Source organism: Thalassophryne amazonica, chromosome 2 (assembly GCF_902500255.1).
Source record: "Thalassophryne amazonica chromosome 2, fThaAma1.1, whole genome shotgun sequence".
In the NCBI taxonomy this organism is placed as follows: domain Eukaryota; kingdom Metazoa; phylum Chordata; class Actinopteri; order Batrachoidiformes; family Batrachoididae; genus Thalassophryne; species Thalassophryne amazonica.
The window spans coordinates 3060421-3074910 of record NC_047104.1 but is presented as its reverse complement, the minus strand read 5'-3'; the positions used below and the strand labels follow the sequence as shown (position 1 = coordinate 3074910).

General features: G+C 42.4%; 1 protein-coding gene across 1 annotated transcript in view; it reads left to right on the top strand.

Moving 5' to 3' along the window:
- Positions 1 to 14490, top strand: part of LOC117501446 — a 190361-nt gene that overhangs the window by 121998 nt on the left and 53873 nt on the right. Inside the window, 5 exon segments of the mRNA XM_034160351.1 lie at positions 5122 to 5232; positions 5325 to 5339; positions 5341 to 5386; positions 5474 to 5481; positions 5734 to 6684. Of these exon segments, the coding sequence (XP_034016242.1) occupies positions 5122 to 5232; positions 5325 to 5339; positions 5341 to 5386; positions 5474 to 5481; positions 5734 to 6684 (1131 nt within the window).

The window sequence follows — 14490 nt, the reverse complement described above, 5'->3', positions numbered from 1 at the left end:
TTGGAGCAACTTTAACTTTTGCCCCCTGTACAAACTGAAATTGACCTTTCCAGTGTTCTTGCTGTTTTTACCCATAACTCCAGACCATTCATTCACAGATAGTCCAAACTATACCTTTTTGGAATCTTTATGATCAGACAAATAATATGGAATACCTTTCAATATGAGTGGAGCATTTTAAATTTGACCCCTGTGTAATACTTCAATTGACCCCTTCTTGGTCGCTTATTGAAAGTTCACATGGGTACCAGCTTTTTAAAAGACTAATGTCTAAGAGTATGTGTGCCAAATTTGGTGCTTGTATCACCATTTGAAGGATCCCTCAGAATATTTACTTATCTGCTGCACGATTACGTATTCTGAGCAGTTGGGAAAGTCAGGGCCACTCTTCTTAACCAGTTTGTTCAGTGTGTGTGTGTGTGTGTGTGTGTGTGTGTGTGTGTGTCTCACTGGCTGTGAGGCTGCAGACAGCTGAGAAGAATCTTCCATGAGCAGCAACAGACATAAAAAATACTCTGTAATGTCTCACTGCACCTCACGGAAGACCTGAACACCCTCCAGAAGCAGGACATGCTCTGTCTCTGCCTCTGTCTGTCTCTGTCACTGTCTGTGTCACTGTCTGTCTCTGTCTCTGTCACTGTTTCTGTCACTGTCTGTCACTGTCTGTGTCACTGTCTGTCTCTGTCACTGTCTGTCTCTGTCACTGTCTGTGTCACTGTCTGTCTCTGTCTCTGTCACTGTCTGTCTCTGTCACTGTCTGTGTCACTGTCTGTCTCTGTCACTGTCTGTCTCTGTCTGTCACTGTCTGCCTGTCACTGTCTGTCTCTGTCACTGTCTGTCACTGTCACTGTCTGTGTCACTGTCTGTCTGTCACTGTCTGTCACTGTCTGCCTGTCTCTGTCACTGTCTGCCTGTCACTGTCTGTCTCTGTCACTGTCTGTCTCTGTCACTGTCTGTGTCACTGTCTGTCTCTGTCACTGTCTGTGTCACTGTCTGTCTCTGTCTCTGTCACTGTCTCTGTCACTGTCTGTCTCTGTCACTGTCTGTCACTGTCTGTCTCTGTCACTGTCTCTGTCACTGTCTGTCGCTGTCTGTCTCTGTCACTGGCTGTGTCTCTGTCTGTCTCTGTCTCTGTCACTGTCTCTGTCACTGTCTGTCTCTGTCACTGTCTCTGTCTCTGTCTGTCTCTGTCTGTCACTGTCTGTCTCTGTCTGTCTCTGTCACTGTCTGTGTCACTGTCTGTCTCTGTCTCTGTCACTGTCTCTGTCACTGTCTGTGTCACTGTCTGTCTGTCTGTCACTGTCTGTCTCTGTCTCTGTCACTGTCTCTGTCACTGTCTGTGTCACTGTCTGTCTGTCTGTCACTGTCTGTCTCTGTCACTGTCTGTCTCTGTCACTGTCTGTCTGTCACTGTCTGTCACTGTCTGTCAGTCACTGTCTGTCACTGTCTGTCTCTGTCACTGTCTCTGTCTCTGTCTGTCTCTGTCTGTCACTGTCTGTCTCTGTCTGTCTCTGTCACTGTCTGTGTCACTGTCTGTCTCTGTCTCTGTCACTGTCTGCCTGTCACTGTCTGTCTGTCACTGTCTGTCTGTCTGTCACTGTCTGTCTGTCACTGTCTGTCACTGTCTGTCACTGTCTGTCACTGTCACTGTCTGTGTCACTGTCTGTCTCTGCCTGTCTCTGTCTCTGTCACTGTCTGTCACTGTCACTGTCTGTCACTGTCTGTCTCTGTCTCTGTCTCTGTCACTGTCTCTGTCACTGTCTGTCTCTGTCACTGTCTGTCTCTGTCACTGTCACTGTCTCTGTCACTGTCTCTGTCACTGTCTGTCTGTCGCTGTCTGTCTCTGTCACTGGCTGTGTCTCTGTCTGTCTCTGTCTCTGTCACTGTCTCTGTCACTGTCTGTCTCTGTCACTGTCTCTGTCACTGTCTCTGTCTCTGTCTGTCTCTGTCTGTCACTGTCTGTCTCTGTCTGTCTCTGTCACTGTCTGTGTCACTGTCTGTCTCTGTCTCTGTCACTGTCTCTGTCACTGTCTGTGTCACTGTCTGTCTGTCTGTCACTGTCTGTCTCTGTCTGTCTCTGTCACTGTCTGTCTCTGTCACTGTCTGTGTCACTGTCTGTCTCTGTCTGTCACTGTCTGTGTCACTGTCTGTCTCTGTCTCTGTCACTGTCTCTGTCACTGTCTGTGTCACTGTCTGTCTCTGTCTGTCACTGTCTGTCTCTGTCTCTGTCACTGCCTGTCTCTGTCTGTCACTGTCTGTCACTGTCTCTGTCTGTCTGTCTGTCACTGTCTGTCTCTGTCTGTCAGTCACTGTCTGTCACTGTCTGTCACTGTCTGTCACTGCCTGTCACTGTCTCTGTCTGTCTGTGTCTGTCTGTCACTATCTGTCACTGTCTGTCTGTCTCTGTCTGTCACTGTCTGTCTCTGTCTGTCACTGTCTGTCACTGTCTGTCACTGTCTCTGTCACTGTCTCTGTCTGTGTCTGTCTGTGTCACTGTCTGTCTCTGTGTCTGTCTCTGTCACTGTCTCTGTCACTGTCTGTGTCACTGTCTGTCTCTCTGTCACTGTAGGTCACTGTCTCTGTCACTGTCTCTGTCTGTGTCTGTGTGTCTGTCTGTCTCTGTCTGTGTCTGTCTCTGTCACTGTCTCTGTCTCTGTCACTGTCTGTGTCACTGTCTGTCTCTCTGTCACTGTCTGTCTCTGTCTCTGTCACTGTCTGTGTCATTGTCTGTCTCTGTCTGTCTCTGTCTGTCTCTGTCAGTCTCTGTCTCTGTCACTGTCTCTGTCTGTCTGTGTCTGTCTATGTCTCTGTCTCGTCACTGTCCTCTGCCTGTATCTGTCTCTGTCTGTCTCTGTCTCTGTCACTGTCTCTGTCTGTCTCTGTCTGTCACTGTCTGCCTGTCTCTGTCTGTCACTGTCTCTGCCTGTCTCGTCTGTCTATGTCTCTGTTTCTGTCACTATGTCTATGTCTCTGTCACTGTTCCTCTGTTCTGTCTGTCACTGTCTCTGCTTGTCTCTGTCTGTCTATGTCTCTGTTTCTGTCACTGTCTTGTCTGTCTTTGTCACTGTCTCTGTCTGTCTCTGTCTCTGTACTACACTTCCAGCCCCCTCAATCAAGATTTTGCAGATTTGCAGTTGTGATGTTAGATATTTGCACCTGGCAATTGATCTCAGCACATCACCTTCTGATGACGTGTCCACGCTGCAAGCAGCTCTGATAAAACGCCACTGATCATGAATCAATCCAAGTCCACTAATTAAAACAAGAGTCCAGGTATGACATTAGATCTTCCTGTGTGATGATTACATTCAAGCAAACATCTTTAATGTTTTTAGGGGAGGTGGTGATCTAGTGGTTAAGCGTTGGGCTTGAGACCCGAGGATCCTCGGTTCAAATCCCAGCCAAAATCACTAAGGACCAATGGGCAAGGTCCTTAATCCCCTAGTTGCTCTCAGTGTCGTGGGCGCCTTGCATGGCAGCAGCCTGACATCGGAGTGAATGTGAGGCATCATTGTAAAGCGCTTTGAACATCTGATGCAGATGGAATAGAATTAAAATGGAATTTATTTAATGTGCATCTGGAAAGTACTCACTTTTCCCACGTTTTTTGATGTTACAGCCTGATTCCAGAATGGAGTACATTTTTTCCCTCAAAATTCTACTCACAACACCCCATAATGACATCACGAAAAAGTTTCTTTTAAATTTTTACAAATTTATTAAAAATAAAAACCTAAGAAATCACATGTCCATAAGTATTCGCAGCCTTTGTTCAATACTTTGTTGATGCAACTTTGGCAGCAATTCCAGCCTCAAGTCTTCTGAATATGATGTCACAAGCTTGGTGCACCTATCTTTGTGCAGTTTGGTCCATTCCTCTTTGCAGCACCTCTGAAGCTCCATCAGGTTGGATGTGGGTGTCGGTGCACAGACATTTTCAGATCTCTCCAGAGATGTTCAGTCGGATTCAGGTCTGGACTCTGGCTGGACCACTCAAGGACATTCACAGAGTGTCCTGAAGACACTCCTTTGATATCTTGGCTGTGTGTTTAGGGTCATTGTCCTGCTGAAAGATCAACCGTCGCCCCAGTCTGAGGTCCAGAGCGCTCTGGAGCAGGTTTTCATCCAGGATGTCTCTGTACATTGCTGCATTCATCTTTCCCTCAATCCTGACTAGTCTCCCAGTTCCTGCTGCTAAAAAACATCCCACAGCATGATGCTGCCACCACCATGCTTCACTGAAGGGATGGTGCCTGGTTTCCTCCAAACATGACACCAAACAGGTCAATCTTTGTCTCATCAGACCAGAGAATTTTGTTCTCCTGGTCTGAGAGTCCTTCAGGTGCCTTTTTAAAACTCCAGGTGGGCTGCCATGTGCCTTTTACTAAGGAGTGGCTTCCATCTGGACACTCTACCACACAGGCCTGAATGGTGGATTGCTGCAGAGATGGTTGTCCTTCTGAAAGGTTCTTCTCTCTCCACAGAGGAATGCTGGAGTTCTGACAGAGTGACCATTGGGTTCTTGGTCACCTCCCTGACTAAGGTCCTTCTCCCCCGATCGCTCAGTTTAGATGGGTGTCCAGCTCTAGAATGAGTCCTGGTGGATCTGAACTTCTATTTCCAGATGATGGAGGCCACTGTGCTCACTGGGACCTTCAAAGCAGCAGAAATGTTTCTGTACCCTTCCCCAGATTTGTGCCTCCAGACAATCCTGTCTCAGAGGGCTACAGACAATTCCTTTGACTTTGTGTTTGGTTTGTGCTCTGACTGTCAATTGTGGGACCTTATATGTAGACAGGTGTGTGTCTTTCCAAATCATGTCTAATCAACTGAATTTACTCCAGGTGGACGACAGTTAAACTGTAGAAACATCTCAAGAATGATCAGTGGAAACAGGAGGCACCTGAGCTCAATTTAGAGCTTCATCGCAAAGACTGTGACATTCTTAGATTTTTATTTTTAATAAATTTGCAAAAATCTAAAAAAACTGTTTTCCGTGTTGTCATTATTGGGTATTGTGTGTAGAATTTGAGGAAAAACATGAATTTCATCCATTTTAGATGTGGAAAAAGTGAAGCACAGTGAATATTTTCTGGATGGACTGTACCTCTTCTGTTTTAGGAGACCACAGACTATGCCAGACCCATTATATTTGCTGTACAAGTGGGACTGCAAGATCCAGATCACAGCCCGGTTCTAGATGAAAGCTGGCCTACCATGTTCCAGACTGTGGTGAGGAAGACGCGTCACTGTCGTCTGAAGTTGTTGCCTGGCTGATGAAAGTCACCACGCAGATGTTAATATGCTGTTGTGTCTCCCACCAGTTGCCGTTCTGGAACGGGCGTGGACGAGGACGACCGTTGCACTCCGGACCTGTCGCTGCAGAGCAACGAACTGAACTGATGACTCGAAGAGTATGTACGAACACATTTATCACATCAGATGTGAATGTAATGATGTTTTATTACCACAGGAGATAAGGCAGCGAGAAGCAGCTCAAAGTGCACATTTTCAGCTTTAATCTTGTGAAGTTTAATAATTTATAAATTTAAAAATGTAAGTAATTTTAGGATCATTTACATCCAGATCAGGTGTTCTTTGAAGGAATCACAGGACATAATGTTTCTGATTAACCCACAAAACAAATGAAGCATCATCAAGATCCACTAAAGGGCAGAAAAACCTGCAACAAGCACACAAAAAATCTATGTGGTTTCCACTGCGTGTTCACAGGGCTGTATCATGTCTGTATCATGTCGACATCATGTCTATATCATGTCGACATCATGTCTGCATCACGCCAACATCACATCTGCATCATACCAACATCATCTGCATCACGTCTACGTCACATCTGCATCACGTCTACGTCACATCTACATCATGTCTACATCATGTCTGCATCATGTCGACATCATGTCTGCATCATGTCAGCATTGTGTCTGCATCATGTCGACATCATGTCTGCATCACGTCTACATCACGTCTACATCACGCCTGCATCATGTGTGCATCACGCCTACATCACATCTACATCATGTCTGCATCATGTCGACATCATGTCTGCATCACGCCAACATCACGTCTGCATCACTCCTACATCACGTCTACATCACATCTGCATCACTCCAACAACACGTCTGCATCACGTCAACATCATGTCTGCATCATGTCGGCATCACGTCTACATCACGTCTACATCGTGTTGACCTCATGTCTGCATCATGTCAACATCATGTCTGCATCATACATCATGTCTGCATCACGCCAACATCACATCTGCATCACGTCTACATCACATCTGCATCACGTCTACGTCACGTCTACATCACATCTACATCATGTCTGCATCATGTCTACATCATGTCTGCATCATGTCTACATCATGTCGACATCATGTCTATATCATGTCGACATCATGTCTGCATCACGCCAACATCACATCTGCATCACGTCTACGTCACATCTGCATCATGTCTACGTCACATCTACATCATGTCTACATCATGTCTGCATCATGTCAGCATTGTGTCTGCATCATGTGGACATCATGTCTGCATCACGTCTACATCACGTCTACATCACGCCTGCATCATGTCTGCATCACGCCTACAACACATCTACATCATGTCTGCATCATGTCTGCATCATGTCGACATCACATCTGCATCACGCCAACAACACGTCTGCATCACGTCAACAAATCTATCTTTATTAGTTGGCTATGTACCACAGGCTTTTAAGGTGGCAGTAATTAAACCATTACTTAAAAAGCCATCACTTGACCCAGCTATCTTAGCTAATTATAGGCCAATCTCCAACTTTCCTTTTTCTCAAAATTCTTGAAAGGGTAGTTGTAAAACAGCTAACTGATCATCTGCAGAGGAATGGTCTATTTGAAGAGTTTCAGTCAGTTTTTAGAATTCATCATAGTACAGAAACAGCATTAGTGAAGGTTACAAATGATCTTCTTATGGCCTCAGACAGTGGACTCATCTCTGTGCTTGTTCTGTTAGACCTCAGTGCTGCTTTTGATACTGTTGACCATAAAATTTTATTACAGAGATTAGAGCATGCCATAGGTATTAAAGGTACTGCGCTGCGGTGGTTTGAATCATATTTATCTAATAGATTACAATTTGTTCATGTAAATGGGGAATCTTCTTCACAGACTAAGGTTAATTATGGAGTTCCACAAGGTTCTGTGCTAGGACCAATTTTATTCACTTATACATGTTTCCCTTAGGCAGTATTATTAGACGGTATTGCTTAAATTTTCATTGTTACGCAGATGATACCCAGCTTTATCTATCCATGAAGCCAGAGGACACACACCAATTAGTTAAACTGCAGGATTGTCTTACACACATAAAGACATGGATGACCTCTAATGTCCTGCTTTTAAACTCAGATAAAACTGAAGTTATTGTACTTGGCCCCACAAATCTTAGAAACATGGTGTCTAACCAGATCCTTACTCTGGATGGCATTACCCTGACCTCTAGTAATACTGTGAGAAATCTTGGAGTCATTTTTGATCAGGATATGTCATTCAATGCGCATATTAAACAAATATGTAGGACTGCTTTTTTGCATTTGCGCAATATCTCTAAAATTAGAAAGGTCTTGTCTCAGAGTGATGCTGAAAAACTAATTCATGCATTTATTTCCTCTAGGCTGGACTATTGTAATTCATTATTATCAGGTTGTCCTAAAAGTTCCCTGAAAAGCCTTCAGTTAATTCAAAATGCTGCAGCTAGAGTACTGACGGGGACTAGAAGGAGAGAGCATATCTCACCCATATTGGCTTCTCTTCATTGGCTTCATGTTAATTCTAGAATAGAATTTAAGATTCTTCTTCTTACTTATAAGGTTTTGAATAATCAGGTTCCATCTTATCTTAGGGACCTCATGGTACTATATCACCCCAATAGAGCGCTTCGCTCTCAGACTGCAGGCTTACTTGTAGTTCCTAGGGTTTGTAAGAGTAGAATGGGAGGCAGAGCCTTCAGCTTTCAGGCTCCTCTGCCCTCCACAGCATTTGAATGAATTTGAATGAATTTATTCAGCACGCACATAAACAAAACAAAATACCAACATAAACTCTTACTAACATACATAAAAAACAAACAAAAGAAAATACAACAATAACTCAGTTTCTCAAATTAGGTGCAGCTGAAAGGGCATGGGCTGAAGCCTAAAAGCTTGTAAACGCCCACCCCGTACACCGTACACCCGTTACCATCCACAGTTAAATACACTCAAATAAGATAGAAATCAGAAAATAACATAACTAAACAGAATAGAACAATTTCATATTTACATTTTACATTTACATTTTATATCTACATTAGAATATAGTTAGGTACTAACAATTGCATCAGTGGCATTCCATTATTTTCAGTTCATTTAAAGTTTAACACATTTTTACCTTCTAAGCAATTACAAATAGTCTTGCACCCTGATCATTACTGACATAATGTCATACACCAAGTACTGTTCAATGTCTATGCAATCGTCTACACTTCTTACTAACTCTATTAACATTTTTACTTGTGTACTGTACTAACATAATTTCTTTATATTTCTTTTTGAACTTATAAATGTTTCCACACAATTTAATGTGGTTGTCCAAATGATTCCATAATTTAACTCCACATACCGACACACACCAACTTTTCAGAGTAGTTCTTACATAATTTACTATAAAGTTACCACATCCCCTCAATCCATACTGTCCTTCTCTTTACAGAACAGTTTCTGTATATTACATGGCAGTTCATTTTTATTGGCTTTAAACATTAGTAATGCAGTATGAAACTTTACCAAATCAGTCATTTTTAATAATTTTGACCTGATAAACAATTCATTTGTGTGGTCTAGATATCCTACTTTATGCAAAATTCTAACTGCGCGTTTTTGTAATATAACGAGGGGATGAAGTGAACTCTTATAGTTGTTACCCCATACTTCTATACAGTAAGTTAAATAAGGCAAAATCAATGTACAATATAACACTCGAAGGGCATCATGCTCCAACAAATATTTAACTTTATTAATAACTGCGAGACTTTTGGAAACTTTACTCTGTATATATCTAATGTGCTTTTTCCAACTTATTTTTTCATCTATTATTACACCAAGAAATTTACATTCTGATACTCTTTCAATTTGAACACCATTTATACATATCTTTATCTCAGAGTTTACTTTGTAATTTCCGAAAAACATTATTTAGTTTTATCTAGATTTAAAGATAATTTATTTGTGTCCATCCAACTTTTTAGTTTATTCAATTCCTCATTAATAATACGGGTAAGTTCACTATAATTTTCATTTGCATAAAATATGTTTGTGTCATCCGCAAATAAAATCATTCTCATCACTTTGGATATATTAAATATGTCATTTATATATAAATTAAATAACTTTGCTCCCAAAATTGAACCTTGGGGTACTCCGCATAAAATCTCCAAGTTATTTGATGTAAACTCACCCATTTTCACAAACTGCTTTCTCTCCGTTAAGTAACTCTGTATCCATTGCAGTGCAACTCCCTAACACCATACATTTCTAATTTTTTAATCAAAATTGAATGATTAAGAGTATCAAAAGCTTTCTTTAAGTCTATAAAAATGCCAACTGCATATTTCTTCTCTCTATAGTATTGGTTATCTCCTCTATGGTTTCAATTACTGCCATTGAAGTGGACCGCTTACTCCTAAAACCATATTGGCATTCATTAAGAATTTCATACTTTCCAATAAATGACTCTAATCTATTATCATATAGCTTTTCCAAAATTTTAGAGAATTGTGGGAGTAAAGAAACTGGTCTATAGTTTGTAAAAATGTGTTTATCTCCACTTTTAAATAGAGGGACAACTTTAGCCATTTTCATTTTGCTTGGAAATTTTCCCGTTATAAAAGATAAATTACAAATATATACAAGTGGTTTGACAATACTTTCTATTACTTTTTTAACCAGTATCATATTAATATCTTGAAAATCAGTTGATGATTTACTTTTAAATTTTCTAACAATAGTAATAATTTCAAGTTCATCTACAGGAGAGAGAAAAAATGAATTTCTATTTCTCTTAAGTATTGGAGAATCAGGACCTTTACCAGAAATTTTATTGGCCAAATCCGGGCCAATATTAACAAAAAAACATTAAAATGATTTACAGTTTCACTCATCTCATAGTTATCTTTATCCTTCTCAATAAAATAATCTGGATATATTGTTTTTCTCCTTCCATGCTGCATAAGATCTTTTAATATTCCCCAAACCTTTTTTGTATCACATTTATTCCTTTCCAGTTGTTTTCTATAATATAATTTTTTAGTTCTTAATAGCTCTGTTAGTTTATTCTTATATAGCTTATATTTTCTTTCAGCTTCCTTAGTTTTCAATTTAAAAATTTTGTAAAGACTATTTTTCATTCTACAAGCATTCTGTAGACTTTTGGCATCCAAGGACGTTCCACAAATCTTTTTTTACAACTATATTTCTTAATTGGACAGTGTGTGTCATATAATTCCATAAATATCTCCATAAACTTACTATAAGCCCTGTCCACCTCTTCTCACAATAAACTAAGTTCCAATCCTGGGAATTGAGATCATTGTTCAGGGATTTAATTGCTTCCTCCGAACAAACCCGTTTATAGATGTGTTTTTTCCCTGTTGGGGAAGTGTCGTGACCGGACCCACACAGGGGGCGTTAATGAAGGGACAATGGAATAACCAACAAGTAACAATTTAATGTTGTGAAGGTGCACAACGTAATACAGACAGATACAAATATGCGCTATATCAATCCGACAAAAAGGTGACGTGTGGCAGGCTCGAAGATAGGCACGTCTGGTGCGAGAAGAGCCTGATCCCACACAGCACCAACGGACCCGAAGAACACCGAGCCGCCAAGCCCTGCGCCCCAGGTGGCCAATGTCTTCAGCAGTCAGACCCGGTACTGCTGGCAGAAAACAGAAACAGTCTGGATGAGTGTGAGTTCGCACACTCAGTAATCCCACAGTCTGTACACAGTAAGGAGGGAGAACCTCCACTCCAATCACACACTCGTGCAGCTCCTGTCTAACCACTTATCTGGTTGAGTGTGAAGCGAAGCCGTCGCTGATCACACCAAACGCCAATCCCACAGATAAGGCAAACCACCACAGGAAAACGGCTGCAAAAGAAGTTCAGACTATTACACAAGGTTTTGTTCAGCAGAGAAAATTACCTGTATGTAGAAGATTTCCGGCGAGGAGGTGGAGTGCAGTCCGGTCTTTGTAGTGGTGGTGATGGGTGACAGCTGGTGTTGATAGGTGACAGCTGTTCACCTCCAGCGCTCCAACGCCTCTCGTGCTTGGAGCCTGCACTCCAAGCAGGGCGCCATCTGGTGGTGGTGGGCCAGCAAGTACCTCCTCTTCAGCGGCCCACACAACATTTTCCCTCTACAATCTGTAATTTTGTTGTTATATATAATAACCACTGGTAGATGGTCCGATCTATCCACAGACCATTAGGCCGCCTGTAAATGTCATTCATAGTGCTATTTGTGAAGAATGTTATCAATTAAAGTGGCACTGTGATCTGTTACCCTGCTAGGTCTAGTTATAGTCGGATAAAGGCTCATGCCAAACATCATATTAAGAAAATCATTAGTCCATTTGTGCTTTGTGTGATTTAGTATATCTATATTAAAATCTCCACATATAAACATAGTTTATTTTCCTTCTTTGAAAATATTTTCCTACACAGTCAATGAATAATTCTACATCAGTTCCTGGAGACCGATACAAACAACTCAACAATTACATTTCTCTCCGTATCATAATGGATTTCAATTGTAACAACTTCTAAAAACATTATCTATAGCCAGAGTCATATCCTCTACTAATTTAAACCTAATGCTATTATGAATATATAGTTGCCACTCCTCCACCTATTTTATTTTCCTATTAACTACTTAAGTTCATATTCTTCTATTTCAAAGTCAATACCTTTGTCCTCATTAAACCAAGTTTCTGACAAAGCATTATACTAATGGGATGTGCAAACTGCTGTATATACGAGGTCTATTAGAAAAGTATCCGACCTTATTATTTTTTTCAAAAACCATATGGATTTGAATCACGTGTGATTACATCAGACATGCTTGAACCCTCGTGGGCATGCGAGAGTTTTTTCACGCCTGTCGGTTACGTCATTCGCCTGTGGGCAGTCTTTGAGTGAGGAGTCGTCCACCCGCTCGTCGTATTTTTTTCATTGTTTAGGAATGGCTCAGAGACTGTTGCTTTGTTTGATAAAAATTTTTTCAAAACTGTAAGGCACAACTGAGTGGACACCATTCAATAAATTCAGCTGGTTTTCGGTAAAAATTTTAACGGCTGATGAGAGATTTGGTCTGGTAGTGTCGCTTTAAGGACGCTCCACGGCGCCTGACGGCGATCTGCGCTTCGAGGCGGCAGCGTCTCAAGTTGAAACTTCCACATTTCAGGCTCTGTTGACGCAGTAAGTCGTCAGAGAACAGATAACTTTCAGAAGAAGTCGGCATGAGGAGTTTATTCGGACATTCCATTGTTAACGGTCATTTTGTAATGAAAGAACGTGCGGGCAGAGTCGCATGTCGGGCCGGACCCGACCGCGGGGGGTCGCGGCAGGAAAAAACCACTCCGTTGAAATCTTAACGGGCAAGTTGGAACATGCCAAGCTGTTAAACAATTTCTCAGTTACTCACTTGTTGAAAGCCATTAAAAGCCGCCTGAATTCTACAAATGGTTTTCAACACGGAGGTGTTTTCCCTGTCGCTGGCGCACACAGATTTGCCGAGTCGTCACGGAAACGACTCGGCGAATTTGCGCGTACGGCTTTCATTAAAAAATGTCCTTAAACAGTGGAATGTCCGCATAAATTCCTCATGCCGGCCTCTTCTGAATCTTCTCTGTTCTCTCACGATGTCCTGGGTGAATTAAGCCTTAAATTAGGATGTTTTCAGCTCGAAACAGGCCGACGACAGCGCCTGGAAGCGCTGCAGGACGTCCCGCTCCGTGGGAAGTCCTTACACCGACAGAAACACCCCATAATCTCTCATCAGCCGTTAAACTTTTCACAGAAAACCAGCTTAATTTCTCGAATAGTGTCCACTCGGATATTCCCTCACAGGTCCAGAAAAAATTTTGATAAAGCAACGCGCGCCGTCTCGAGCAGCGTGTGAAACAAAGGAATTCAGCCGAGAGGGCGGGACCACATCTCACTCAAGGCCTGCCCACAGGGAAATGACGTCACCGACATGCGTGAAAAAACTCATGCATGCGCACGAGGGTTCAAGCATGATTGGTGTAATCGCATGTCATTCAAATCCATATAGTTAAAAAAAAAATAAAAGGGTCGGTTTATTATCTAAGAGACCTCGTATTCTTTGATAACATTAAATTAGCATACATACTTCTACAGTTAAAGTGGATAATTGACAGTTTTTCCTTCATTGTCATAGCATGTAGAAAATCATCAACAGTATAATATTTAGAATCAACATTAAATGTAGAGTAAAAAGTATTATCCGGGTCTAGTCAACATCATGCAGCTGTAGCCTGCGTCGGGCCTGGTGGATGATGGCTCGCTGCTGTAGCCTGCGTCGGGCCTGGTGGATGATGGCTCACCGCTGTCGCCTACATCGGGCCTGGTGGATGATGGCTCGCCTCTGTAGCTTGCTTGGACCTGTCGTAGCTGCTCGCCGCTGTAGCCTGCGTCGGGCCTGGTGGATGATGGCTCCCTGCTGTAGCCTGCGTCGGGCCTGGTGGATAATGGCTCGCTGCTGTAGCCTGTGTCGGGCCTGGTGGATAATGGCTCGCTGCTGTAGCCTGCGTCGGGCCTGGTGGATGATGGCTCGCCTCTGTAGCTTGCTTCGGGCCTGTCGGTAGGTGCTCGCGGCTGTAGCCTGCATGTCTTTGTCCTGGTTCTCTCCCTCAGCCCCAACCAGTCCCAGCAGAAGACTGCCCCTCCCTGAGCCTGTTTCTGCTGGAGGTTTCTTCCTGTTAAAAGGGAGTTTTTCCTTCCCACTGTTGCCAAGTGCTTGCTCACAGGGGTCGTTTTGACCCTTGGGGTTTTTCCGTAATTATTGTATGGCCTTTGCCTTACAATATAAGGCGCCTTGGGGCAACTGTTTGTTGTGATTTGGCGCTATATAAATAAAATTGATTGATTGATTGATTGATTATGTCGGCATCACGTCTGCATTACGTCTACATCATGTTGACCTCATGTCTGCATCATGTCAACATCATGTCTGCATCACATCTACATCATGTCGACATCATGTCTGCATCATGTCAACATCATGTCTGCATCACGCCTACATCACATCTACATTATATCTGCATCACATCAAAATCACGTCTGCATCATATCGGCATCACGTCTACATCACGTCTACATCATGTTGACCTCATGTCTGCATCATGTCAACATCATGTCTGCATCACAT